At 50.1% G+C, this 24,895-nt stretch overlaps 1 protein-coding gene across 4 annotated transcripts in view; it reads left to right on the top strand.

Moving 5' to 3' along the window:
* Positions 1-24,895, top strand: part of MCF2 (MCF.2 cell line derived transforming sequence) — a 55,508-nt gene that overhangs the window by 9,364 nt on the left and 21,249 nt on the right. For 2 of the 4 annotated variants that reach the window (XM_066182212.1, XM_066182213.1), the window contains exons 2-13: positions 463-531; positions 1,099-1,213; positions 6,935-7,025; positions 13,575-13,694; positions 15,882-15,998; positions 16,667-16,816; positions 19,978-20,102; positions 20,574-20,688; positions 21,053-21,172; positions 22,299-22,490; positions 23,761-23,952; positions 24,093-24,264. In XM_066182212.1, coding sequence (XP_066038309.1) covers positions 463-531; positions 1,099-1,213; positions 6,935-7,025; positions 13,575-13,694; positions 15,882-15,998; positions 16,667-16,816; positions 19,978-20,102; positions 20,574-20,688; positions 21,053-21,172; positions 22,299-22,490; positions 23,761-23,952; positions 24,093-24,264 — 1,578 coding nt within the window. Of the gene's footprint in view, positions 1-462; positions 532-1,098; positions 1,214-6,934; positions 7,026-13,574; positions 13,695-15,881; positions 15,999-16,666; positions 16,817-19,556; positions 19,874-19,946; positions 20,103-20,573; positions 20,689-21,052; positions 21,173-22,298; positions 22,491-23,760; positions 23,953-24,092; positions 24,265-24,895 lie in introns of those variants that run through there. The other 2 variants (XM_066182214.1, XM_066182215.1) reach the window with 2 other exon arrangements.

The following is a 24,895-nucleotide window of genomic DNA, read 5'->3' as shown; positions in this document are numbered from 1 at the left end:
AAAATTAAGGGCTGTGACGGTCTGAAAGCCCAGCCCTGTTCCCAGTGCAGCAGCCTTGGACACTGCAGCTCCCAGCAGAAACCTCAGCCCGTTGCATTGCCAAGGCCGGGGAGCGCTGGGAGGCTTTGTGGAACAGGCAGTAGAGTTACTAACTCCAGAATATAGAAATTTACGTTGGAAATGTCCCGTTGAGGGGAGGGCACTCAGGCTAAGGGGCAGTGCTCCCTTGGTGCCTTTAGCGGAATGCTGTTGTTGCTGGCTTGTGGCTTTCACCCTGTTGGAGTCATTAGAAACATTAGAAATAACATCCCTAAGATGCCCATGTCCTTTGTTGCATAATTTCACGTGTAGTTTAAGGAAGCTGCACTTGGTTCAAGTTCCACCTTTGGATTAACAACGTTGATAAACGTGTTTGCTTTGGGCTTGTGCTTTATTTTGATTCCTGCTTTTCCCTTTCTCCAGAAACTGCAGTACCCATCTGTGCAAAGGACATCAGTGACGATCTGATGAAAGCGTTTGCTTTTCTGTCTGGTGAGTACCAGAACATCTTCAGGGTCTCTCTCTCTCTCTCTCTCTCTCTCTCCCTGTGGTAATTAAATACTCCAGACAAACTTCTTTGCTGTTTGTCAGAGTGATACTCCCCACGGGCTATTGCCCATCAGGTGGTATCCAGTGCCACTAGAAATGTTGTTAATAAAACATGGAGGCAGTTTGGCAGAGCAGATTAGGTGTCTGTCTCGTGCCACGGTGTAAAATATTCTAACCTCCCAGCACTCAGTGCATTAACCAGCGCTTGGCTGTGAAATGTGTTTCTGCAGGTTCCAGGCCAGTCTTTTTATTTGCCCTCGTACTTCTGATTTCTTTTGCTGTCCTGTGTAAAGCACACTCAGAAAATAAAGGAAATACCTGGTAATTAATACATTTGTTTCTAGCACCTGCCCTTGTGTGTTGGGCTTGGACTCTGGGGCAGATTTGGCTTTGTTTTGCTCCTCTGGTGGTGTGAAGAGCCCCTCTGCCAGTGTGTTCTGAGCTGGCTGGGCTTTGCTGCTGGCCCTGCTCATTAGCACGGCCAGGGGAGCATCCTTGTGTGTTTCCCAGGTGGAAGAGGAAAGGACAAGGCCTGGATTATCACCCTCCCTGACCACGCTGGCTTCAACGAGGTGCCCGAGGAGAACGTGTCCAAGGTCCTGACGTACCTGACGTCAGTCCCAAGGTATGAGCTCCCTGTTAGCCCTGGTCTGCGGTGGGCAGAGGTGTGGGACCTGCCTGGGTTAGGCAGGGATCTTCAGGGTACAGCCACGTGTGGGGCTGAGGGGCTTCTTCAGCTCCCAGAGCAGAGCTGAGGGGTGCAAGCCCTCACAGTGTCCAGGTGAGGTGTTTTGTGTGCCAGGAACTGCAGGGCAAGAAGTGGACATCATCCCTGTGACCTGTCGGCTGGAATGCGTCACACGTTTAGTTGATTGAGTTCCTAATTAACAACAGGCTTTCCCCAAGCTTTGGCATGTGTCACCCCTTGAACATGCCACGCCGCTGCAAAATAATATTTTGGCATGTACAAGTAGGGAGTCATTACTGTGGAAAAGGAGAAATGGAACCAGAGGAAGAGACTAATTAGAGGAACAAAGCGTTTGGGGTCCCTGTGACAGGTGATGGCTCAGCAGAGTGCAGCAGCTCCCATTACCTGCCTGTGTGTCAGGGCACAGCTGCTGACAGTCTGCCTGTGCCTCACACAGGGCTGTGCATTTAGGTTAATGGCCATCCTAGTTCTTGCTGCTGAGCCTGGTGACTCAGTTACCTGGAATGCTTCATTTTCTTGAATAACGCCTGTTTTGGCAAATTTCTTCCTGCAGGGAGAGCAGGCTGACAGCAGCTGGATGGGAGCTTTCCATTAGCAGCTGCTTTGGAAGAAATGCGGAGTGTTTAGGCACCTCTGATCCAAAAAAAAAAAAAAAGAAAAAGAAAAAAGAAAAGGAACCTGTAGATCTTCTGTCCTCTTTTTGATGGACTCTGAGGTTGCAAGGGCTCCTGGCCCACGGAGCACTGGCCCAGCAGGATCAGGACCCTGCCAAGTGTTGGCCAGAGGGGTTTCTCCTTCATCCTGTGCAGGCAGCCCTGCAGTCTGTGCATCTGCACTTCCCAGCTCTGTCTGGTTCCTCCAAGGCTTCTTGTTCCATCTGACTGTAAACACCCTGGCATTAGCATGATGAGCAGCCTTGCTGTCCCTGTAATAGGGACAACTCAATCAGGAAACTAATGAGAGCTGCAGGCTTGATTCAAACACGTTCGGCATGTTTTTAGTAAAGCCACTTTAATCATCCTGCTCTGCTCCTCCTGCCACCATAACAGCCCGCCCCAATGCCTGATCACCTCAAAAGCATGTGCTCCCCAACACTTTGGAGCTGAAAGGCTCCAGGCAAAGCATCACCGAGGTGAGGGTGGCAGGTCTGTGTCAGCCCTGTGTACACCCCCCTCAGCAGCACCACACTGTGGGATTAGAGCTCATACTTCCCCCCAGAAAGTCCCTAAAAGAGGTCAGTATTTACCTGCCAGAGGTATTTCATTTCCTCACAAGTCAGGGTGAGGTGTGGGTGCACCAACACCTCCTTACCTGTGGGTGTGCAGGGGCAGATCAAAACCACACACCCCGTGCCTTTCCTGGGCGAAGGAACTGCAGTGTGCCACCTGTACCAGTCTGAGAAAACCTCATGGCTGCCAGGTCTGTAGTATTTTGGGAAGCTAGATGGTTTGTAGTGTTTTGGGAATCTGAAAAGGCGAGGCATTTTTTTTTTCTCCTGGACACGATGGTTAGATGAAGGAGGTGGATGGTGAAAGCTACTCCTGACTCCTCAAGGTGGGTGCCTTAATAGCAGAGCCAGGAGGAAGGCCAGTCCTGCAGGCAAGTCAGTTCTTGGTATTCCTGGGAACTGTGCTGCAGGCAGGAGGCAGCTGCAGGAAGTCCTTGTGTGCATGAGCTGTAAGGGAAAATAAGTAATAGGTGCCCACTTTCTATTCCGTGCACATCCAGCTCAAAATGCTGCCCTGGCTGCCTTCAGGCTGTGCTGAGCAGCACCTGCAGGGGTGTGCCTGAAGCAGAGGCACAGGGAAGTGTGGCAGATCCTGGTGTTTGCAGGAAAGAGACCCGAGGAGTGATAAAGCAGCACTTTGTCCTGGCTTGGAGTGAGGCCTGTGACAGTGTGGTCTTTACAGCAAATGCAGATCTTTTCTCTAGGCTGAAATAATTTACCTCTTCCGAGTTAAGCCGGAATTCCAGCAGAAGCTTAAAGAAACCTAAAATCCAAAACAAAACAAAACAAAAAAATCGGTTGAAGTCACTTATGGTATCTCTAAGATTGTTATTACAAAAAACTGAGTTAACAACTATAAAAGTATAATTTGAAAACTTAAAAAAAAGAAATCCCTCTGTGTGTGGCATTGGTGTGGTGTTACCTTCAATGCTGTGTGCAGTCCTGGGTGCCAGATTTAAAAAGGATGTGGAGGTCCTTGAATGTGTCCAGGGGGAGCAAGTCTGGTGAGAGGGCTTGCAGGAATGTTGCTGTGAGGGGCAGCTGGGGGCTCTGGGCTTGTCTGGAGTGGAGAGAAGGGGGCTGAGGTGGGGATCCCATTGTTCTCTGCAGCTTCCTGAGGGTGGCACGTGCAGAGCAAGGTGCTGAGCTCTTCTCCCTGGGATCCAGGGATAGGACGCGTGCGAATGGTTCAAAGCTATTTGAACCATTCCCACGCGTTAAAATGTGCCAGGGCAGGTTTAAGGCAGACATTAGGAAGCATTTATTTGCTGAGGGGCTGTCAAACACTGGAACAGCGTTCCTGGAGATGTCACGGATTCCCCAGGCTGTCAGTGTTTAGGGGGCATTTGGACAATGCCCTTAACAACCCCTTCCAGCTTTTGGTCAGCCTGCAATGGTCAGACATTTGGACAGATTATCACAGTGGGTCCCTTCCTGCTGGAATGCCGCGTCCTGGTCTGTTCTGTTCTTTGACTGTATTTAGGCAAGCTTTGCCTGTTTCCTTTGGGCTGGGAGGTGAGGCACAGAGTGGCTTGGAGCTGTGGCTGACAGCACAGAGCAGTGGCACAGAGGAGGGTGCTGGTGGCTATAAATACCTCTGAGTTTCAGCACCGGGCAGGTCGTGACGGCGTGCTCCGATCCCACCAGCGGCAAGGAGCCTCTCAGTCCTCTGCTCAGTCTCACAACTGCGGACTCCAGGATCCAGTTTCAAGTCCTGCAAAACATCCCAGGTCTTTATTTTTAGTCTGGTGCATCCTGCAGCACATACAAAGTTAAGGATGAGGGGGAAAAAAAAAAAAAAAAAAGGAAAAAAAGAAAAAAAGTGACAAGAAACACCCCGAGAGAAATAATCCTTGCCCTGGTTATCTGTCTCCATCTTTCTGCTGCTGGATGCAAACAAACTGCCCTCAGAGCCTTGGCAGGAGGAACTGATTTATTTTTATTGTCAGTCTAAAAGGTACATCACGGGCCTGGAAATCTGATAAACCTGCAAGGCCTGGGTTGCAAATAGTCACAGACTTTCTCCACTGGCCCTAGAGTAAAATGACAAATTTCCCACAGTAGATGTCAAGGCTGTCAGACTGCTGGAACTTTCCTCTTTGTTTCTGTAAGGGAGCTGATAAAAGTAAATTAGCATGCTTGGAGGCTGCTCTCTGAGCATAACCTTGTCCTGAGTTAATGGTGTACTTCAGCTTCTCTTAACTGGCACTGCACTACGATCTGGCTGCCTTGTTTAAATTACTTGGGTTCTGGGGGTTTTCTTCAATGTTTTATTATAATTACAGCAGCTCAGTGTAAACAGGATTTATTTTTTTTCAATTGCAGACTCTTGGGAAATGCCATGGGGAGTTGGGAAATGTTTCTTACAGCTCAGAGAGACATACCTTTTGAAATTGCAGAGTGTGCTGAAAAACCAAAGGGTTTTATTTTTGCCTCAAACCAAAGGTTCCTTTGGCCTGCTCCCACCCACCTGGGTCACTTAGCTCGTGGTGGGGGAGAACAGAGCTGACAGAAACCTGCAGAATTGTCTCGTGTTGCCCAAACTGTTCTAAGCAAATAAAGGTTTTGGCTGAAAAAGTCACACTCACCACGCTCACAACCTCAGACTTTATTACACGCAGAAGTTCTATGTGTGACCCATGTGTAAAATTTGATACTCATTTTCTCTGCTCTTTTCTTCTACACTTCAAGGCCCCTGGATAAATTCAAATGAAACCTTTGCATTTTGGGTGTGATGTTACAGATCCGTAAGATCTGTCATAGGATGGCTCGGGAGCTGGGTGCCTCTATGTATCTTTAGTCAGTTATTGTTACGAGTCAAAGGGAATTTTATTTTTTATCCCTCTGAGCACGACTGCTAATTCTTCTTAAATGTGTCTGTCAGAGCTGTAGCTGCCACAGACCAGAGCAGCAAGATGTGCACTGAATGAAAGCTCCTGCACCGTCTTCAAGTGTCTTGTTTATCTTTTTCCTGTAGTGAGTTGCCAAGTATTGTCTGCCCTGTGATATTTCTGAGTAATCCACCGTGTGTTTGCCTTGCCAAGCGCAGGAATTAGTGGAAATGATGCTGACAAGAAGCTGCTTGCACAGGGCTGTGCCCAGGGCAGACACCTGACCCCCTCTGGGGAGGCAGCACGTGTCCTGGGAGCCTGTCCCCAGCCCTGAGACGCCCGGTGTGGGACACGGCCATCCTGTTGGAGCATCCGCAGAGTAAATATTGCAAACATCACCTGAGGATCCTGTAAATACCCTCACGTTGGGGGACTCGGTTGCAAGCTGGCCTGCCCGTGGCGTTGTGCAAACAGGAGTGCAGTTTGTCACTCAGCTGGCTGCGGTGTGTGCTGTCACAGCTGCAGCCTGGCTGGGCTGTTCCCCGCCAGCCTGGGGAGCAATATTTGAATTGCAGACCGGCCAGCCAGGCGTTGGGGCCCCTGCCAGACCAGGCACCCCCGGTGCAGCTGGCTGGCTTGGTCAGGCTGGGCATTTCAAAGCAACTCAAAGGATTTGGGTGTTGAAAGGGATGTCAGGAGCCTGTGCTTTTGCCAAGCTGAGGTGGAAAACGCCTTGGAGCAAGCGCTGCCTCCCCGGCAGGACGTGCTGGGGGAGCCACCACAGCCTGCCGGAGCACCGGCTCCTGTCCCCTGTGCCAGGCTGGCACTGCCTTGGTGTCACCTCTGCTGTCTGCTGCCAGAACAAGCCGGGAGCCGTGGCTTGGCTGCTGTAACGTGAGCCCAGCAGGAGCAGTGAGGGCAGGGGGGTCTTGGCCATCAGCCGGGGGAGGCTGCTGGGCAGGGGCACAGCTCCTCTGGCTCTGCAGGCTCCTTCTCAAGGCCAGGTTGGGTTTCAAGAGCAATCTGGTCTGCAGCAATCTGCCGTCAGCCCCTCGCTCTCAGTTCACAGGTGTGAATTCACCCTGGGCTGCCACAGCCACAGAATCACAGAAGGATCAGGCTGGGAAGGAGCTGTGGGGATCACAGGGGATGGATTGGGGTGGAAGGTGCCTTAAAGATCATCTGGTCCAAACCCACCAGTCAGAGCAGCTGCACCTGGAGCAGGTTGTGCTGGAATATCTGGAGATAGGAGAAGCCCCAGGTGGGTTTTTAAAATATCCGGAGAAGGAGATTTCACAATCTCTCTTTGCAGCCTGTTCCGGTGTGCTGTCACCCTCAGGAGAAGGACATTTTTTGCTCATATTCAGATGGAATCCCCTGTGTTTCAGTTTGTGCCTGTTGCCCCTTGTCCTGTTGCTAAGCACCACTGGAAAGAATTTTTTCAAAGGGAATTTCAGGAACTGTAGAAATACTGAAACGTGGTTTGCATTCTGAGTTCTTGGATTTGGGGTTTTTTGGGGAACAGGATCACTTTTCTTGGAACATTTGTCTGGTTATTGTTATTTTCTTATCTTGCAGTCAATATGAGTCTGACACGAAATTTATCCTAATCCTGGATAGGAGACTGGACACATGGTCATCAGTCAAAGCAACTCTCCAAAAAATAGCAGTAAGTCCTCTTTAATGTTAATTGTTTTTAGTGTACTAAGTCACCGTGCCTTTTATGTATCTCAGGAACCAGGAGCAATGATGCTCCTGCTTTCTCTCTAGGCAGTAGTTTGCTTTATGGCCCTGTAATTAATTTGAGTGCCTAAATGAGATGTTTGTGTATTAATTTGCTTGTTTGATCCATTTGCTGGGGTTTATATATACTCTTTTGCAGTGGTTCACATGTGTTTTGTTCCATGTTCTGTGCTTTTGATGGGTGGAAAATTTGGCTTCCTACATGTTCTTTCTTGACACTGGTTATTAGTTTATTTTACCTAATTGTTGGTGACTGAAAGTCTTAGGTTCTTTAAACAGGCTTCCCATGCATTTGTATGTGGGCATGGGTGGAAAAATCTATTTTATTTATACATTTATTTATATTATATATAATTTATTTGGTGTGTTTTTGAAGTGTATGGATGCGTTCATGTGTTTTAAATGATCTGGTGCACACGTTCATGTGCCACACAGCAATAGCAGATGTCTGGTCTGAGCATGGCTCACAAGTGGGGTTTTGCAGTTCTGCATTGCATTGTGTCTTGGGACCAGAGCTGGGATTTACAGCACAGCGTGCAGCTGTAGAAAAGTCATGTTTATGGGAGGTAGGAGCTAACAGACAAATCCTTTCCCAACCATACCGTGCCGTGTGGGTAGGTCAGCGGAAATATTCTCTGTGTGTTATCATTGTGTTTGTTTCTGCTCATAGTCACTGAATGGTTAAAGACATCAGTCCATCTGAGAAAGGAGGAATTAAAGGGCGTGTACTGAGACAGGAAATGCTTGCCTGGTTCTGATAAAGTTACATCTTATGGTATTTTAAATTGTTAATACTCGTACAGCTGAACTTGGTGTTAAAAATACCTGGCTCTGCTGGCATTTTTCTGGTCAGCATCCCGTAGGAGGCGGGGAGGGTTCCCTTTTTGCAGTGTGAATGAGATACCTCTAAGGGAATATTCAGTTCTGATTTTTCTGAACCTCAGAAACTGAACTTGTGAGTGTGGTTACCACACCAGTAGAGAAGAAGCAGCATTTAGAAAGTAGTTCTTTAAAGTGATCATCAAAATTCAGCTCTGCTGCCGGTGTTTGAACAGATGCTAATACCAAGAGCACCCTTTAAGGGTGATGTACTCGCTTCACATAGTCTGGAAGTTGCAAATGGGAAAAAATCCTGTCCTAATTTGTTGCTTCTACGAAAGTGTAATTAATTTTGTGTATAATGGGAAAATTTAATCATTTGAGCATACACCCTATTTGTGAGCTGTGTGTCCATGTGGGAGAGGTGACTTTGCCTGCAGTATCAGTGCTGTCCATGCAAAGAATGGGAGGTGCTCTGTGCAGAAGAGGGATGAGAAGCAGGAAACCCGTGTCCACTGAACCTTATTGCCTTAAAAACAGAGTCCGGTCCTAAATGGCTGTCTCTGTGTCTGGAAGGCGTAAGGACAAAAATTTAAATTTTGATTTTTTTTTCCAATCACACATCATAAACGCTGGTGCGATTAAAAAAATTTTTTTTTCTGATCTTTGTACAGTTTTGGAGTAAAGGAGTGCCATGAAGCTGAATTTGAAATACAGACCGTGTCCTATTTTTTTCCCAGCATATGTATATGCAATTGCAGCTCTGCGGTTGTGCATCTGATCTTGAAAATTCTTCTATCACACTGTACAGATTTTTGTTTTAACTCTTTATGCGTGTCTCTGATTGCCTGGGCAAACCAGGCTCCTGCTGGGAAGTGATGCCAGGGCAAGCCTCGGGTTTCGGCCGGAGCATCTTTCCTTAGCCTGCCCCCGGAACACTGAACAGCTGGAAAAGGCACCTTGGAGACAACGGCAGGGGGGAAAGGGAAGGGTGAAACCTCCGAGCCGAGAGCCCAATCCTCGCAGGAAAGAGCGTCTGCAGGATGATTTTTGGCATTCCACCTTAAAAGCGAAAAGCCGGCGCTGGGGAGGAGAGCCGGGGCTGCCAGCCGGGGAAGCCGGGTGCCGGCAGGGCTGCCTGCCTGCCCGGGCCCTGGCAGCGGGGACAGCCGGCACTGCCATCCCCTGCAGCATCTCCGCATCCCCATCCACCGCACCCACCCATCCATCCATCCCGGCGCATCCCGGGGCCATGGCGGAGGCGGGCCCGCGGCGGGGCGGGCGGCCCGCCCGGGATGCGGTAAGGGCTCCGGGCCCGCCGGGCTGCGGCGGGCGGGGACGGGGCACCGGCAGCGCTCCGGGCCGGGGGAGGGCGAGCGGGGGCGGCGGGAACCGTGCCCGCAGCGCCCGGGGCCGGGCGGAGCTGCGGTGGGGAGCTTTGGGGCATCCTCCGTGCGGGAGCGGCGGGGCGCTGGGAACCGCTGGGTACCGCCGGCTATCGCTGAGTATGCCGGTATCCCTGGGTACTGCCGGGTACCGCTGAGTACTGCCGGTATCCCTGGGTACCACCGGGTACCCCTGAGTACTGCCGGTATCCCTGGGTACCACCGGGTACCCCTGAGTACTGCCGGTATCCCTGGGTACTGCCGGGTACCGCTGAGTACTGCCGGTATCCCTGGGTACCGCCGGGTACCCCTGAGTACTGCCGGTATCCCTGGGTACCGCCGGGTACCCCTGAGTACTGCCGGTATCCCTGGGTACCGCCGGGTACCCCTGAGTACTGCCGGTATCCCTGGGTACCGCCGGGCATCCCTGAGTATGCCGGTATCCCTGGGTACCGCTGGGTACCCCTGAGTATGCCGGTATCCCTGGGTACCGCCGGTATCCCTGAGTACCGCCGGGTATCGCTCGCTGTCCCCGTGTCCCCCTGGGTACCGCCGGGTTTGTGGCACTGATCTTTGTTCTGAAGGCACGCACGAAGTGCCCACCCTGCGGCGCCCAGTCCCTAAAGGTGCTCGTTGTTCTCGCCCTTGGTGCAGAGGTTGTCATATCGTGTTTCACGGGGGAGGATAACCTGAGGAGGAGAGAAATGTGACCTGGCCTGGCGGAGTAAATCGTGTCTTAATTAACTCAAGTCTTGGCGTCACGTGCTTATCCGTAATTTAATGATGCAGCTCCTGGTTTCTTAAGAATTCTTTCTCGTTCTCTGGGTATCCCTGGGTGCCTCCAGGTATCACCCCGCAGTGCTGCTCCCTCCACCCGCAGGAGCAGCTCTGGCATTGCTCCTCCAGGGAGAGAAACCTGCTGGGTGGAGAGAGGGGCCCTGCACAGATCCGCGCCCCAGTGATGCTGACAGCGTCTTTTGGTGGGGTTAAACATGCAGCCGGCCGAAATGAAGGTAGCAGAGCGCTTGGGAGTTTCTTTCTGGCTCTGGGGGAAGTTAAAGGCTGGAATTAGCAGCACCTGGCATTTTGTTGCATGACTTTTCCTTAAAGGGGCAGCAGAAAGTCGTTGAGTTCAGCGCCTGTATAAGGACTCCTGGCCTCGGTCTGCAGTGCTCAGAAAGAAACTTACTGGCAGATACTATTTTTTTTCTTTTTTTTTTTCTTTTAATGTTTATTGATAACCAACCTCATGGACGCCCCAGTGAACTGCAGGGAAGAATAGCCTCTGTAAAAGGAGTCCCTAAAATCGGGGGAAATGTTACAATGACACTGAGATGCTCAGTAAACGAGGCAGTAACTGTGGTGCTTTCGGTGCCTGTCCTTTCTTGCTCTTCATCAGCCCAGTTCATCTGCATTGATTAAATCAGGGCTCTCTGTGTGGTTACAGTTAAATGTGCATTTTAAAAAGTTGCTGAAGTGGCCTTAAGGTATCCACGCCTGTGTCCTCGGAAGGGAGGGAGGTTGTGAGCATGGGCTGTGGTCACTGAGACGGTTAACAGCAGCGAAATGTTGCCAGCTGCCTGAGTTAGTGGATTTGTGCTGGTAGTTTTCTGTCTTTCCTGGTGTGCTGCAGAGCACAGAGGCTGTAGAGGGTTCTTTAGGTGTTTTGTTACATAACCCCAGGCTTATCAAGTGCACAGGGCTCTTTTTAGTCTTACAAATGGTAAGATAAAGCGTAAGACAAGATTAAGGATCCTTTTGTCTTTGCTTCCTTTAATATATTGTGGGGAAGGGTTTTTTGCAGGAATACTTTCAGTGTCGTTAGAGTTCAGTTTTCAGGAAACTTTTCTACTCTTCAGCCTGAGAAAAGCTAAAATTTCTTTTTTTAAATGGTTAAAAAAGAGACATTCCCTACAAGAATGTTATGTAGAGGAATCACTGGTCTGTGTAGGTTTTTTTTCCTAACATTTCATCCTTTCCCTTAAGTGTCTCAGAGGGCACAGGACATGGCTTGTTGGTGTCTGTCTTTCTACAAGCTTATTTATCGTCTTGTTCATTTTCCCCCCCATGCTTGGAATACATTAGGTATCATTTGCAAAAAAAAAAAAGCCCAAAAAACAAAAAACTGTATTTCTTGTTTTGTAGCTACCCATAAGTGCTGACCTTGATCCTGCATGTATAAGATCAGCTGGAAAAAAAAAAAAAATCCCCAAATGCTTTCTAAGCTGAATGGAAGTCAAACCCTCTTCCCTGGAAACTCAGCTGTTTTGAGGTGAAATATCAGGGAGCAAAAGGGATTGTGTGTGCATGGCCATGAGGTTGTCCCTGTGGTGGAAGGATGTGAGTGCTGTGATCTCTTTATGTGTGTGTGTTGAGTGGAACTTGTTGGCATCCTGCATCCAGAGGTGTCCAGGGGCCCCCAGAGGTGTCCAGAGGAACCCAGAGGTGTCCAGGGGCACCCAGAGGTCTCCACAGGTGCTCAGAGGTATCCAGGGGCCTCCAGAGGTGTCCAGAGTTCCCCAGAGGTGTCCAGAGGAACCCAGAGTATCCCAGGGCCCCCAGAGGTGTTCAGGGGCACCCAGAGGTGTCCAGGGCAGCCAGAGATGTCCAGAGGTGCTCAGAGGTGTCCAGGGCACCCAGAGGTGTGCAGGAGCACCCCTGCTCTCAGACAGGCATCCCACACCTCATCCCTGTGCAGTTTGGGCAGGCAGGTATGCTTGTCTCCTGCCTGCTGCTGCCGCCTCTTCCTGGAGCTTTTCCTGCCCAGGGGCTCCCAGGAGCAGCAGGCGTTCGAAGCGTGCAGGTTTTCCCAGGGGGGAGCAGGGTTTGGAGACCCAGACTCTTCCTCCGGGGAGTTTGCTCTGTGCCCAAACTCTGTGCCTGTTAAAAAGGGCTTGAAGGAAGGAGGAAGAGAGGCCAAAGCTCCAAGTGCCAAGCGGGGTTAAAGGGGACAGGGGATGAAGGGGAGCAGTGATATCAGACCAAGGGAGGGTGAATTTCTCTCTGGTTGGTCCCGAAGACATTCCTGATGTATTTTTCAGGAGAGGGTCACGGTGGGAGCCTGACGGAGGCATTTTGTGCTGCCCAGGGCCTGGAGCCAGCACCAATGCCTCTCTTATTCAATGGTTTGCTGTTGTTTCCAGTGCCAAGTCTTTGCCCCTGACACCACTCTTGTTGGCTTCCAAAGGGAATGAGTTTGTCATTTCATTCACAATCTTATTTTTTTTTTTTCTGCTCGTACTTAAACTAGCAGCAGATCAATATATTTGATTTATGTGGCTTATATGGTCCTGAGAGTCACTGTCCATTTCCAAGGGAAGCTGTGGGCAGTGGGAGCCACAACCTGCCCCTTCCCAGCCAAGAAAACAGAGCAAGTGAGTGGCAGTGCAGTTCATGGATGCCAGATCTCAAGTGTAAATCAGGCCTGTTTTGTACAACATTAATGCATGTTTGTGGGAGTGAAGGCACACATGAAGTGCCCTGCAGTGCAGAGTACCTAAACATGTTCATTATTCTCACCCTTGGTGTAGAGGTTGTTATATCATGTTTCATGGAGGAGGAAAATACAAGGAGGAGAGAAATGCAACCTGGCCTGGCAGGATCTCGGAGTAAATCATGTCTTAATTAACTCAAGCCTTTGCATCATGTGCTTATCCATAATTTAATGATGCAGCTCCTACTTTCTTAAAAATTCTTTTTCATTCTCAAGAACGCTTTCCACAGATATATTTAAAAATGCACCTGCCAACCATATGCTTGAAAAAGGGCTCCAGCAGTGTAGACAGGAAATTCCAAATTCTTGCCACAAATTAAATGTTGCCTGGTAATTACCAAGGACAAGACGAGTGTGCTTGTTGCAGTTACGGGATGATTAGCAAGTTTGGCAATGAATTTTTCTTCCTCAATCTGTCATTCCTCTCAATGTTCCATCCCTCTGTTCCCTGCTAAGTCGTAATTTCACTCCCCAAGTTACGATAATGATGAACAGCATCTATATTATTGAAGTTTGTAATAAGCGTGCCTCCGAGGGGCACGGCTGAGCTCCTGCCTGCTCCGAAGGGAAGTGGGGCTGCACAACTCTGCTAAACCACTCCCAAACCGCTAAACCACTCTCAGCATCTCCCTTCTGTTTCAAAAGTGAGAAAAGGCTATGGAGCAATGAGAAAAAAAGAAACCATAAAACAGAATGATTCCCCCTCTTTCCAGTGCACTGAAGGCTGCCGCTGGCGCTGGAGGTGCCCAGGGTGAGTGTGACGTGTGTTTCCTTGCAGGCCTCCTTCCCAGGGAACCTGCACCTGGTGATGGTCCTGCGCCCCACGGGGTTTTTCCAGCGCACCTTCACGGACATCGGATTCCGCTTCAGCCAGGAGGATTTCCTGCTCAAGCTCCCGGTACTGGGCTGGCTCTGCCGGGTGTGCCCGGGGGCTGCCCCTGCCCCTCAGCCCGGGGTGACACTGCCCCACTCACTGCTGTCCCCAGGGCGAGGACGTGGATCCGCTGGGGCAGCTCCAGGGGAGCTCGGAGCCCTTCCAGGGTCTAAAGGGGCTCCAGGAGAGGGACGTGGGACAAGGGATGGAGGGACAGCACAAGGGGAAATGACTTCCCACTGACAAAAGATGGATATAAGTTAGATATTAGGAAGAAATTCCTCCCTGTGAGAGTTGTGAGGCCCTGGCACAGGGTGCCCAGAGAAGCTGTGGCTGCCCCAGGATCCCTGGAAGTGCCCCAAGGCCAGGTTGGATGGGTTTGGAGCACCTGGGACACTGGGAGGTGTCCCTGCCCATAGGAGCAGGGCTGGAAACTTCATGATCTTCAAGGTCCCTTCCAACCCAACCCATTCTATGTGAAGAGTAGCCAGGAGTTTGTTTAATGTCTGAAAAGTCAAAAGACATGTCTCATGGAGCTTTTGCTATGAATTTTACCCACGCTCATCTAAGTGTAGACTCCATACCAACATCATGTTGGTATTTGTTCCTAAAATAGCAGCTGAAATGGGTTTATGTTCTCAGCTCAAAATTTCCAGACTTTTAAATCACCTTGATTATAGGGCATGCTGAAAATAATTAGGAGAAGGAAAGTACATTTATAGAATCTAAGGTTGATATTATTGCACACACAGAAAACAAATTAATGCTTTCATTTAAGAAGTGGCATGGTTTTCATAAAATTTACATCTCTCACTCTAAAGTAGCTGTTCTTTGCACAACTTTGAACATTCCTGACATATCCCAGGGCAGATCAAGACGCACCAAATATCATGAGTACATATGTGAAATTGGTCCGTGCTTCATAGCTCATTAAAATATATGTGTTCTTTCCAGTTTAGTGGTCAGGCCTTGCTTAAACCTGCATCACTTTGCTTTCACTCCTGTTCTGCAGCATCTCACTGTGCTTTGCATTTAGGAAAGAAACAACCTTACTTGAGGCCAGCACGCAATGAGCCCCACGAAGGTGTATCAAGCTTTGAGGGTGTCCAGCACTTCTCAGAATGACCTAAAATAATTTGCAAGAACGCTCCTTGGGTGTGCTTTGTAAAGCAAAAATGTTTTTAATAAATGAGAAAATAAGAAATGACACGAAACAGAAGCTGTGTGCAGGTGCAGGGAAGCCCTTACACCTGGCTAAGGCACCCCAAAAAACACTGAGGGGCTTTGTACTCCTTCTTAAATACTTAATGCTTAGGAGGGCTTTTGGCAAACAGCCCAACAGAAACTAGCAGCATTTCTGAGGAGCAGCTACAGAGACCCACAGGTGCCTCACTCAGCCAACCACGGTAAGAAGGGCATGAGGGATTCTACTCTTTCGTCCTTAAAAGTCTTGAGGTGAAACTGAAACCCTTTTCGTTATTTGGAAACATTTTCTTGGGTGTGGAAATAAAATGCAACAGGGTGGCTTGCAGCAGTGGTCAGGTACACCAAATAAAAGCTGTGCTAAGCCATCAGTGTAAGAAGGAAGCCCTGCTCCAGAACGAGATGCAGAGCAAAGTCGAGTTTGAGGTCCATGAGAGATGTGTGTGGTGGGCAGGAGTGGTGGTCCCCAGGTGACAGCAGTGCCCTGTTGTAGGAGTGCGTTTCCCACACCCAGCAAGTGTTTTCCATAAGTTTAAGGCTCACCCCTTGCATTTCTTACAAGGTAAAGAACCCAGAAAGTTCTTCGCTGTTCTGACAGTGGTTGGCTCAGCGCCAAGAGAGAAAAGCCTGTTGGACCTTGTCACCGTCCTTCAAATCCTTCAAGCCAAACTGTCCCTCCTAAAACATCCAGTATTTAGGAAGGAGCACAAAGGGCTAGAGGGCTTTCTGGAGTGTTTTAGCAGGGTGTCAGAGGTTTTTAGGACACCTGTGCACGGCTCATCATTTGTTTTCTGTAACATTTGTTATTTTCTTATTTTTCCTTTTTTTTTTTTTTTTTTTTTTTTTTTTTTTTTTTTTTTTTTGCTTTACAAAACACCTCAGAAGAGCAGTCTGGCTAATTAACCGAGCCACTTCTCTGCAAGGGCTGGACGGTCAGAGAGGGATGCATTCACAGGTGGTTCCTTACACTCTGAGCAGGTGCTAACCTGCATCCCTGTGTGTGTGCAGGTGGTGATGCTGAGCTCGGTGAGTGACCTGCTGACCTACATCGACGAGCAGCAGCTGACCCCCGAGCTCGGGGGCACCCTGGAGTACTGCCACAGCGAGTGGGTCATCTTCAGGACGGTGAGTGCGGGCTGCCCTCGGCCCTCAGGCAGCTGGGACTCCCTTTGGGGAAGGTTTCCAGTCAGGCACGGAGCACTCGGGGGCTGGAAGTAATCCCCAAAGCCTCTGCTCCTCCTAGATCAGACCTGCAGAGGAGCCAAGGGGTGTTAGGCTTTGGTGGGTTTGCAGGAGAGCTGGATGGTTGATCCCCTCAGGCTCCTTTTGAAACTCCTCCCAAAGGATGTGTCTTTGTAAATCTTTATTAAAATTCCCTTAATGGGAGATACCAAGTAGGCTTTTTTTTTTTTTTTGTTAATAGTGGTCGTTTAATGTGATTAATATCAGAACTGTGTTTGGGAAGTGGGGTAATGAGACTGCATACTGACCAAATGCAGAGGATTCAGAAAAATTCCTTGCAGGTTTTTTTCTTTCCCTTGGCAAGAACTTTCCTTTCCTATTGCCAGGAGTCAGGAGTTGTGCCTTGCTGTATGTTTTCATGCTTCCTGTCCACCGTCAGTTTTCCCTGGGATGAGTGGCAGGTTGGATTCCCAGTGGGGGTGTTCTCTGTGTCTGCCGTGGACATCCCACCTGGCTCTCTCAGGGCGAGCTCTCGGGCTCCCCTGGCACACCTCAGGAGCTGCAGGAGTGTGGTGAGCGCCAGTCTGACTGCAACCCCTGTGTCCCAGCAGGCCATAGAGAGCTTCGCCCTGACAGTGAAGGAGATTGCCCAGATGTTGCAGTGCTTTGGCACGGAGCTGGCGGAGACGGAGCTGCCCGAGGACATGTTCTCCATCGAGCGCATCCTGGCGCTGCGCACCGAGAGGTACTGCCAGCTCAAGGTATGGCTCACAGGGCTCTGCACGGCCACCTGGGCTCTCTGCTGCTCCGTTTGCCTGCTGCCCACTCTTCCCTCCCTCCCTCCCTGCGTGTGTGAGTGCTGTCAGACGAGGTGGAGCTCAGCGTGGCTGGCCGTGTGCTCCCCGTACGTTTGCCGTGCCTGGAGCAGATCACCCTGCCAGCAGCCAGTGAATTGTCTGAGCTGCCAGCTCCCTCCTGCCTGCAGAACTCCCTGTCTGGAGCCTGCTCTTCCCCTGGGCTTTGCACATCTGGCTGCCAGGAGGGCCCTGGGAGGCTCTGTCGGCTGTGTGGTCACGTCCCCAGCTGGGATCCCCTCTGCCTCAGCCCCGTGGCTGCAGAAAGCTGCGCGCAGAGTTCACCTGCAGAAAGCTGCACGCAGAGTTCACCTGCAGAAAGCTGCACGCAGAGTTCAGCTGCAGAAAGCTGCACGCAGAGTTCACCTGCAGAAAGCTGCACGCAGAGTTCAGCTGCAGAAAGCTGCACGCAGAGTTCACCTGCAGAAAGCTGCACACAGAGTTCAGCTGCAGAAAGCTGCACGCAGAGTTCAGCTGCAGAAAGCTGCACGCAGAGTTCAGCTGCAGAAAGCTGCACCAGAGTTCACCAGCAGAAAGCTGCACCAGAGTTCACCAGCAGAAAGCTGCACCAGAGTTCACCTGCAGAAAGCTGCACGCAGAGTTCACCTGCAGAAAGCTGCACGCAGAGTTCAGCTGCAGAAAGCTGCACCAGAGTTCACCTGCAGAAAGCTGCACACAGAGTTCACCTGCAGGTCTGGAGGGGTGGTTTGTCCCCGGGTCCCTCTGCCTGGTGGCCCTTCCTTGGGGTCACTTAAGGGAAGTGTGCTGGAGTATCCAAGGTGAGGATTTCTGTGTGACCACGCCCTGCAGAGCATCCACGATGTGATCCCTGTCTTCATGAGAGAGCCTCCAGGTTTTGTCTGAAACAATATTTGTTTCTTGAATATTTAAAAAAAATTTTTTTTCAACCCTTTGTGATTGTGATTAATGTAATTATAGGAGTCAATGAAAGGATTAGTGCAACCGGCTGCTGCCTTATCAGCCTGTTGTCTTTGGTGCTCCTGCATCTTTCAGGGAGCAGCACAGGCCTGGCCCCAAACCCTTCCTTCAGAGGCAATCACTTGTGTGGATGGTTGTTATGTGTGGCTGAAGAATGAGCTCCTTTGCTTTGTGACAGGTTTCATTTACCCCAGTCAAAGAATTGTATCTATTTTAATTTATAATCATTTGTCATTCATATGTGACAGCGAGTTCCCAGAAAGCTGCCTCTAAGAAATACTGGGAATGTCATCCAAGTTGTGCTGTGTGTAGGCATAAATACATGTGTGCATGTTTAGAAAGGATCATTATAGATGCTGTCAATGGGCCTCCATCTCTTCGTTGAAAATGAAGAGAGTGATGTAAAATAGCAGCTACATCTATTGCAGCATGACTCAGGGGCTTCAGCTTTGTGCTGAGGGCTGTGGCCACAGTGTAGGGGGCAAATATCAGCTCCCCAGTGTAGGTCTGTGGACAAACCAGCCAGCAGTGCCCACTTTTCTCTGGGGAGAAATAAAACACATCGCGTGTTTTCATGCGCGTAGAAAGGACAGCAGCACTCAGTACAAGCCATCTGTTGCTTTTAATTCCTCATCTATTAATTTCAAATATCAGAACCACTCGTTGGCTTTTGTCTGAAATGAGGCCTGTTGGCTTTTTTCTTTTGTTCCCTCTAAGACCATGAAGCACAAAAGCAGATGAGAAGCTGTGCACAGATTGTGGTGACAGCAAGCTCTCTCTCATGGCAACCCCAGACTGGTACAGTTGATTCCTGAATTCAAATAATTAGTCACTCAGAATAATTGATGTAGCTGTGATGCTGAACAGAAACTGGCGGCAAGCACAATGAAAAAATGACAGAAACTAATTAAACAGAGTAACTGAGAAATTAACCCCACTGATAAACAGAACAGAGAAAGTCAAGTTGTTACCACCTGTTTGACAGTCAGGCCGCTTTGCTTTGTGGATAATGAATGGCTTTGAATCAAAAGTGGAACCTGGGTGTCTGGAGAGTGAGGTGTCAGAGGATGAAATAACAGCCCCCTGCAGTCTAAAACACACTGCATCATTCCTCTTCTCTTCTGAGTCTCCTGCCTGTGGCAGTATCAACAGGAGATGGGGTTTCTGCCTTGTGGTCACCTTCCAGGGTGTTTAGTGACGGGGATGCAGACTGGCAGGGACACTGTGTGGGAGAGGGGAAGCTGCTGCAGCTGTGTCCTGCTCCTGGGCTGCTGCCCTGGAGCTGATGTTATGTTTAGGTTGCTGTGAGCTGTCTGGGGCAGGCAGGCATTTAAGCAAGTCTGGGCTTTCTGAACCTTCTCCCTGAAGAGGTTTTGCCATTGTTTCTGTTGCATTAGAAACCTGGCCCTCTAGGATGGGCTCTCATTCCTCCAGTACCTGGCTCTCCAATGGAACCATACACAGCTCACTCCTTCAGGGCACCTCAGTCCATCAGCTACAAGTGTTTCCTCCCTCCTCATTTCAGTGTTTGGCCTCTTTTTCCTGAAAACGGTTGACTCAATGCACATGTTTGCTTTGGGGCTGACCCCAGCCAGCACAAAGCACCTCAGCTGATGCTAACGACCACGCCAAGGGTTTAAATTTTCCCTGAGCAGGGGTTGTGCTGGCAGAGTTGATTTTGTGTGTGGAGGTTGCAGTGAGTGGTGCTGTGTGGGCTCAGTCCTGGCTTTGTTCCCCCATGGGATGCTCCTCTTACAACCTCCTCTCCTGACCTGGATGGAGAAGCACGGCCTCCCAGCTGTGGAAAACCTTGCTTAAAGACATGAATTTGTGGACAGATGTCTCACAGCACCACCCCCTGCTCATCAGGAGGGAGCTGGGGCAGTGCTGGCCTCCTGCTCTTGCACAGTTTTGTGGCCTGATATATTCATGTGTGCCAGTTTCCACCCGGGCTGGTGTCCATGGCTCAGCCTCGTGCAGCTCCAGAGGACTAAAACATCTGCTGGGAGCAGATGGTATTGCTGGGTATTGGTGCTTTGTTTCACACAGGGAGACTGAGGCAGGAGAAACACAAAATGGCTTATCCTTACCTCACCAGCCTGAATGAGAAATGTTTTTGTGTTGTGCAGGAAGAGATTACAGCAGTCACCAAAGAGGGAAACTTGCTTTTGAGCAGTTTTGAAGAGCCTGACTCTGGGGAATGCAGTCAGGACCAGCAGCAAGAGAGGCCTGGGGACTGGGAGACTGTGAATCGGTGAGTGCTCTGTGTTCCTAATTTCCCTGGTTTTCCAGTGGAAACACTCAAATTATTTAGGTGTGGATGTGTTGTTTAGGTCAGCTGAAAAAAGACAAAGATGCCAGAATTTTACTCCAGTCCATCAAATTGCTGGGTGACTCCTCTCATGATTTTGACTTGCTCTGTTCTCTATCCCCAGTGTTTTGATGAGGCTGTGGAGCAGATGCAGGGTCCTCCCACGCCAGGCTCCCAGGTTTTACCCAGATAAATGGAGATAGCAGCAACTGCTTCACGCAGATGCTGTCCTCTGCAGGGATGGTTTCGTTAAATCCCTCTCTGAGGTTATCTCAAGCCATATGTACATGTCCCTTGACTTCTTCTGAGACCTTGGGTCTGGAAGACCCGTGTAAGTGATCTCTAGGTCTTGTCCACCTCTGCTTGTCCTCTGCTTGCAAATTGTTCCAATCCTGTCCTTCTTCTTTGCCCAAGGTTGCTCGGTCAGCTGCGCGAGATGGAGACTGCCTTTGATGGCTTCTGGGAAAAGCACCAGTTAAAAATGGAACAATATTTACAACTCTGGAAGTTTGAGCAAAGTTTTCAAGAGGTAGGATCAGATGTGCTTGCACTGGCAGAAGGGAGAGTTGGAGATCTGGTGGAGAGAAGGTTTTCTTTGCTTTTTATTTTGAGAGTGTTTAATTTATGCTGCTGTTCCTTGACTGTGGCAGGGCTGGGTAGCTTGGGGAGACGGCTGTGCTTCCTACAGAGAGCTAATTTAGGTATCACTGCCCTGCAGCCACGTGGATTTTGCTGATGGAAGCATCTTTGAATTTAGAAATTAGTTCTTGGGCACTAGTTGTATTATTGGATTTAGCAATCTTAGCTCTTAGAGCATGATTAATTTTGGGCTCTGAATGATTTCCTGCCTGTGCTTTGTATCCTTTTGCAGCAGGCTTCTTCTTTGTGTCTAGGTCAAGAATGCCATTGAATTTTTAATGGGTCAGCAGGCAGAGCTGCCCGACACTGGCGACAGCATCCCCCAGGTGAAACAGAGGCTCAAGGACCTGGATCATTTCGACAGCACGGCCCAGGTGAGATAACCTTGCACAGAGGAAGCACTAATGAAGCACAGGAGCCACATTCAGCGTCTGTGGTGGGAGGTGTTTGCTGAAATTACCTGGTTCTGGTGTAATTTGTTGGTAAGTGCTGCACGAAGGGATCGATTTCATGTCCCTGCTCTGAGCAGCAACGCTGTGATCACTCTGAAAGCCAGAAACAGGGTATTTAATTATCACAGTTAAAATAAATTGCTGAGCCACCGTGAAAATCCGGAACAGATAAATGTCTGAACGTGGGGGAGGCGTGGGATTTAATGAGCTGGATGGAGAATTATTTATATTTTAAGTGCTTTGGCTATGCTAATAGGCAGAAACTTGTTACCAGGCACATGGCGTTGCAAAAGAAGTTGTATCCTGACGTGTCTGTGACTTGAACATAACATATGGGTGAAGACTAAGAGATGTAGGGGAAAGAAGAGGGAAGAGGAATGATTCACAGGAGCCCAGCTAAGGATGTGACCTTTGCAAAGGGATGTGCTGGGCACGTGGGCCAGGGTCATCAGAGAAATACAGAGGGATCTGGACGCACAAGAGTTCTGGAGTAAGGTCTGAGGCTTGCTGGCCATTTGGAAGAAGTGTGTATGGGGAGAGGGAGGAGGATCAAAACGCCAGGCAGGCAGGGTGCAACAGGAAAGCCATCCCAGTGGAAAGCCAGCCCTGGAGAAACCATGACCATTACACTGACTGAGGTGTGCAGAGGAGAGCGTGTGTTGTTGGCATCAAGATAAACCTTGGTCACTCCAGTTCCCTTTGATGCTTGGGAGCGCAGTGGGCCTAAACTGGGCATCAGCTGCAGTTTGTTCAGGGTGCAGTTCCTGGAGGGGGCAGTGATGCATTGCCAGCAGGCGCTCGGGGCGTTGCCACTTTGGTGAAAGACTGTTTTCTTCTTCATCCTCTTCGTGGGTAGCAAAGGTTTTTCCTCCCAGCTGGTGGGTTCCCTTTTATCCTGCATCAGCCACCCGTGCTGGCCGCTCCTAACGGCAGTGACCTCCACGTGTGCCTGAAACCTGGTAAGGCGAGGGCGCACGTTGGCACGTGTGGACGCTTCGGCATTATTTCTGTGAGTGTGCAATGCCTTCTCTGCCTTCCTTCCCTGCAGGATCTGATAGGGAAGGCTCAGGTGGTGATCCTGCACGGGCACCAGCTGGCAGCCAACCACCACTATGCCCTGAACCTGATCTGCCAGCAGTGCAACGAGCTGCGGCACCACTCCGACCTGCTGTCCGAGGAGATCAAAAGGAAGCAGATGCGCCTGCAGAAGACCCTGGAGCTTCACACCCGCCTTCAGCAGGTAGAGTTGAGAGGCACAGTGCTCTGAGGAGATGGTTGGTTGGCTTCTCCGTGGGGTTAGCCTCTCCTCTCAGCTGGAAGCATCCGAAATTTGCAGCATTTCTCCAGCAGTTAATTGCAGGGAGGTGTTCCCCAGAGGCTGGAGGAGTGCTGCGCCCCTCCCGCAGCTGGGAAGTCAGCAAACTGCTGACACCAGGCATTCTGCTGGTGCTGTCAGGGCAGCAGAAAGGGGTGGGCATCTCCACAGAACACTGAGTTCAGCTGCTGCTCTTGGTCATGCTTTCATGCTGCATCCACGTATTAATTGACTCTGGAGTTTTTCATGCCCAGTGGGACCGAGGTAACACTCTCACGTGAACTCCAGCCCTTTTTTCTGAGCTATTTGTTAAGAATGAGCATAGCTGAGTGTAAAATAAGGTGACAGATTGGTAGATGGGCACAGCTGCTGTGTGCTAGCATGGAAGTGGAGTCATGTGGCTCCAGTGCTCTTTGATATCTCAATCAGCATCGAATATTCATTTCGGGAAAATTCACGCTAATTAGGCCAGAAGGCACATGGCTGTAATGTGCTTGAGGCCAATTAAGAGAAACAGTGAATTTTGACCCTGTTCCACTTCCCTGTTTCGGGGAACCGGGGAGCTCGTTTCTCCTCTCTGTGTGCTCCCCTTCAGCATTGTGCTGATCTGTGGGGACAGACAGGTGCTTGGATGCCTCTCAGCTGCAGGACAGGGGCCTCTCCTGGGCTCCTTGCAGGCCTGCTTGGTGCCCAGGGTCTGGCTTGGAGCACGGCATGGTCCTGCTCTCCATGTCTCCTTTTCCATTCGCAGCACGGGAGGGTCTCTGCTGCTCTTGGCTGGAGCGTCTTCTCACCCAGTCTGTAAGTGCCAGTGAGCCCCAGCTCAGGTCTGCACTGGGCCTCAAGGAACCTGCCAGTCTCCCTGTAAGCTGCAAAGTGCCCACCTCAGCTTTGCCAGCTGGGGACACGAACATCTGCTTGTCACTGGGGTCAGCTGGGCACTAGTACTTCCATGTCAGGCACACCACTGACTGTAGCCAGGTAGACGTAGGAACAGCTTTGCTGGGTCTGTGGAGGACTGCACTTACCTTACAGAAAAATGGTGACCGTTTCTGCTTTCTGATCAAACCACAGTAAGTGCTGAGGTCTCTGGGGGTGCTGTTTAGCTGCATCCAGATCCAGTCAGGGGTGTTCCTCATGAGAACCTGGCTGCAGTGGAGCAGCACTGAGGTCTCCCTGCCTGTGCTGTCCCCAGGCTCTGCAGTGCTGTGATGAAGGTGCCTACCTGCTCGCCAACCAGCAGATGGATAAGTGCCAGTCCAAGGAAGGTGCGCAGAAAGCACTCCAGGACATAGAAAGGTTTCTTGAAAACTCTTCAGCCTACTTAAACTCTGATCCCCAAGCCCTACACTGCGATTTTGAGTCGGTGTTGACACCCGAGCTGAAGGTAAGCAATGCCTCCAGTTCCACACGAGTGAGGAGCAGGGTCGGCCCCTGTGGCGGTGCTGTCACCCTTGCAGTCCTCTGCCTTGGGTCACAGTGCAGTGGATGGTGATTCTGTGGGTCTGTGTTCACTCCCTGCTGCAGTGCCAGATCCAGGCCGTGCAGGTGAAGCTGGAGAACGTCCGCAGCATGTTTGGGAACAGGCAGTCCTGCTTCAGGAAGCTGCTGGACAAACACGTGCGGCCCGTCCAGCTGGTGGCTCCCCGGCCAGAAAACCCACCCCGAGCAAAGTCACCCTTGTTCTCCCCTAAACATGGTAAGATGTGCTGGAGTCGTGGTGCTTTCAGCTGATAATTTTGCTCTGAGGCAGGAAGAGTAAGGCTCAAGATGGTTTTGAGAAGCTAACTAAGCCTTGCTGGCAGATACAGAGTTATTGGATAGTGTTGAAAATGCAGCAGGTGATTTATTAAATTTCCAGTGTTTGTCTCAATGTCCCCATACCTGTGTGAAGGATGAAGCTGGTTGCTTGTTATTTGTTTCCACTTCCTACTCTGTGAAAAAGAGCTGTGAGCAGTGCACACCTCCAGTTCTGCTTTACTGGCATCCTGCTGTGCTGGAAACTGGTGAATTAATACTACAGGGGAGAAAGGGCAAGGTTTATAAATTTATTAGCTTGCCTGTTCTCTGTGGCTGTCTTGAGCTGGAGCTGACGTAAAGTTAGACTGATGTTTGCAAAGGAGCTTGGAGAAACGGGGAGCTCAAATCTCATGAACAGAAATGGGCTGGCAGCTTAACTCCTTTTGATTCCCTCAGGGTGTCTTCCCTAAATCCCAGTTGTGAAATAATTAATGCCCATAAAGGTACAAATTCCCACTGAACTGAGGTCACTGAGTGTTCTGCCTTAGTTCTGGTAATGGGATGTGGCACCATGTTAGCTTTAAATGATA

Source organism: Chamaea fasciata, unplaced genomic scaffold (assembly GCF_029207755.1).
Source record: "Chamaea fasciata isolate MVZ Bird 193981 ecotype frontalis unplaced genomic scaffold, bChaFas1.0.hap1 SCAF_4, whole genome shotgun sequence".
In the NCBI taxonomy this organism is placed as follows: Eukaryota; Metazoa; Chordata; class Aves; order Passeriformes; family Sylviidae; genus Chamaea; species Chamaea fasciata.
The sequence above is the reverse complement of the archived record's forward strand: the minus strand, read 5'-3'. Positions and strand labels throughout refer to the sequence as shown.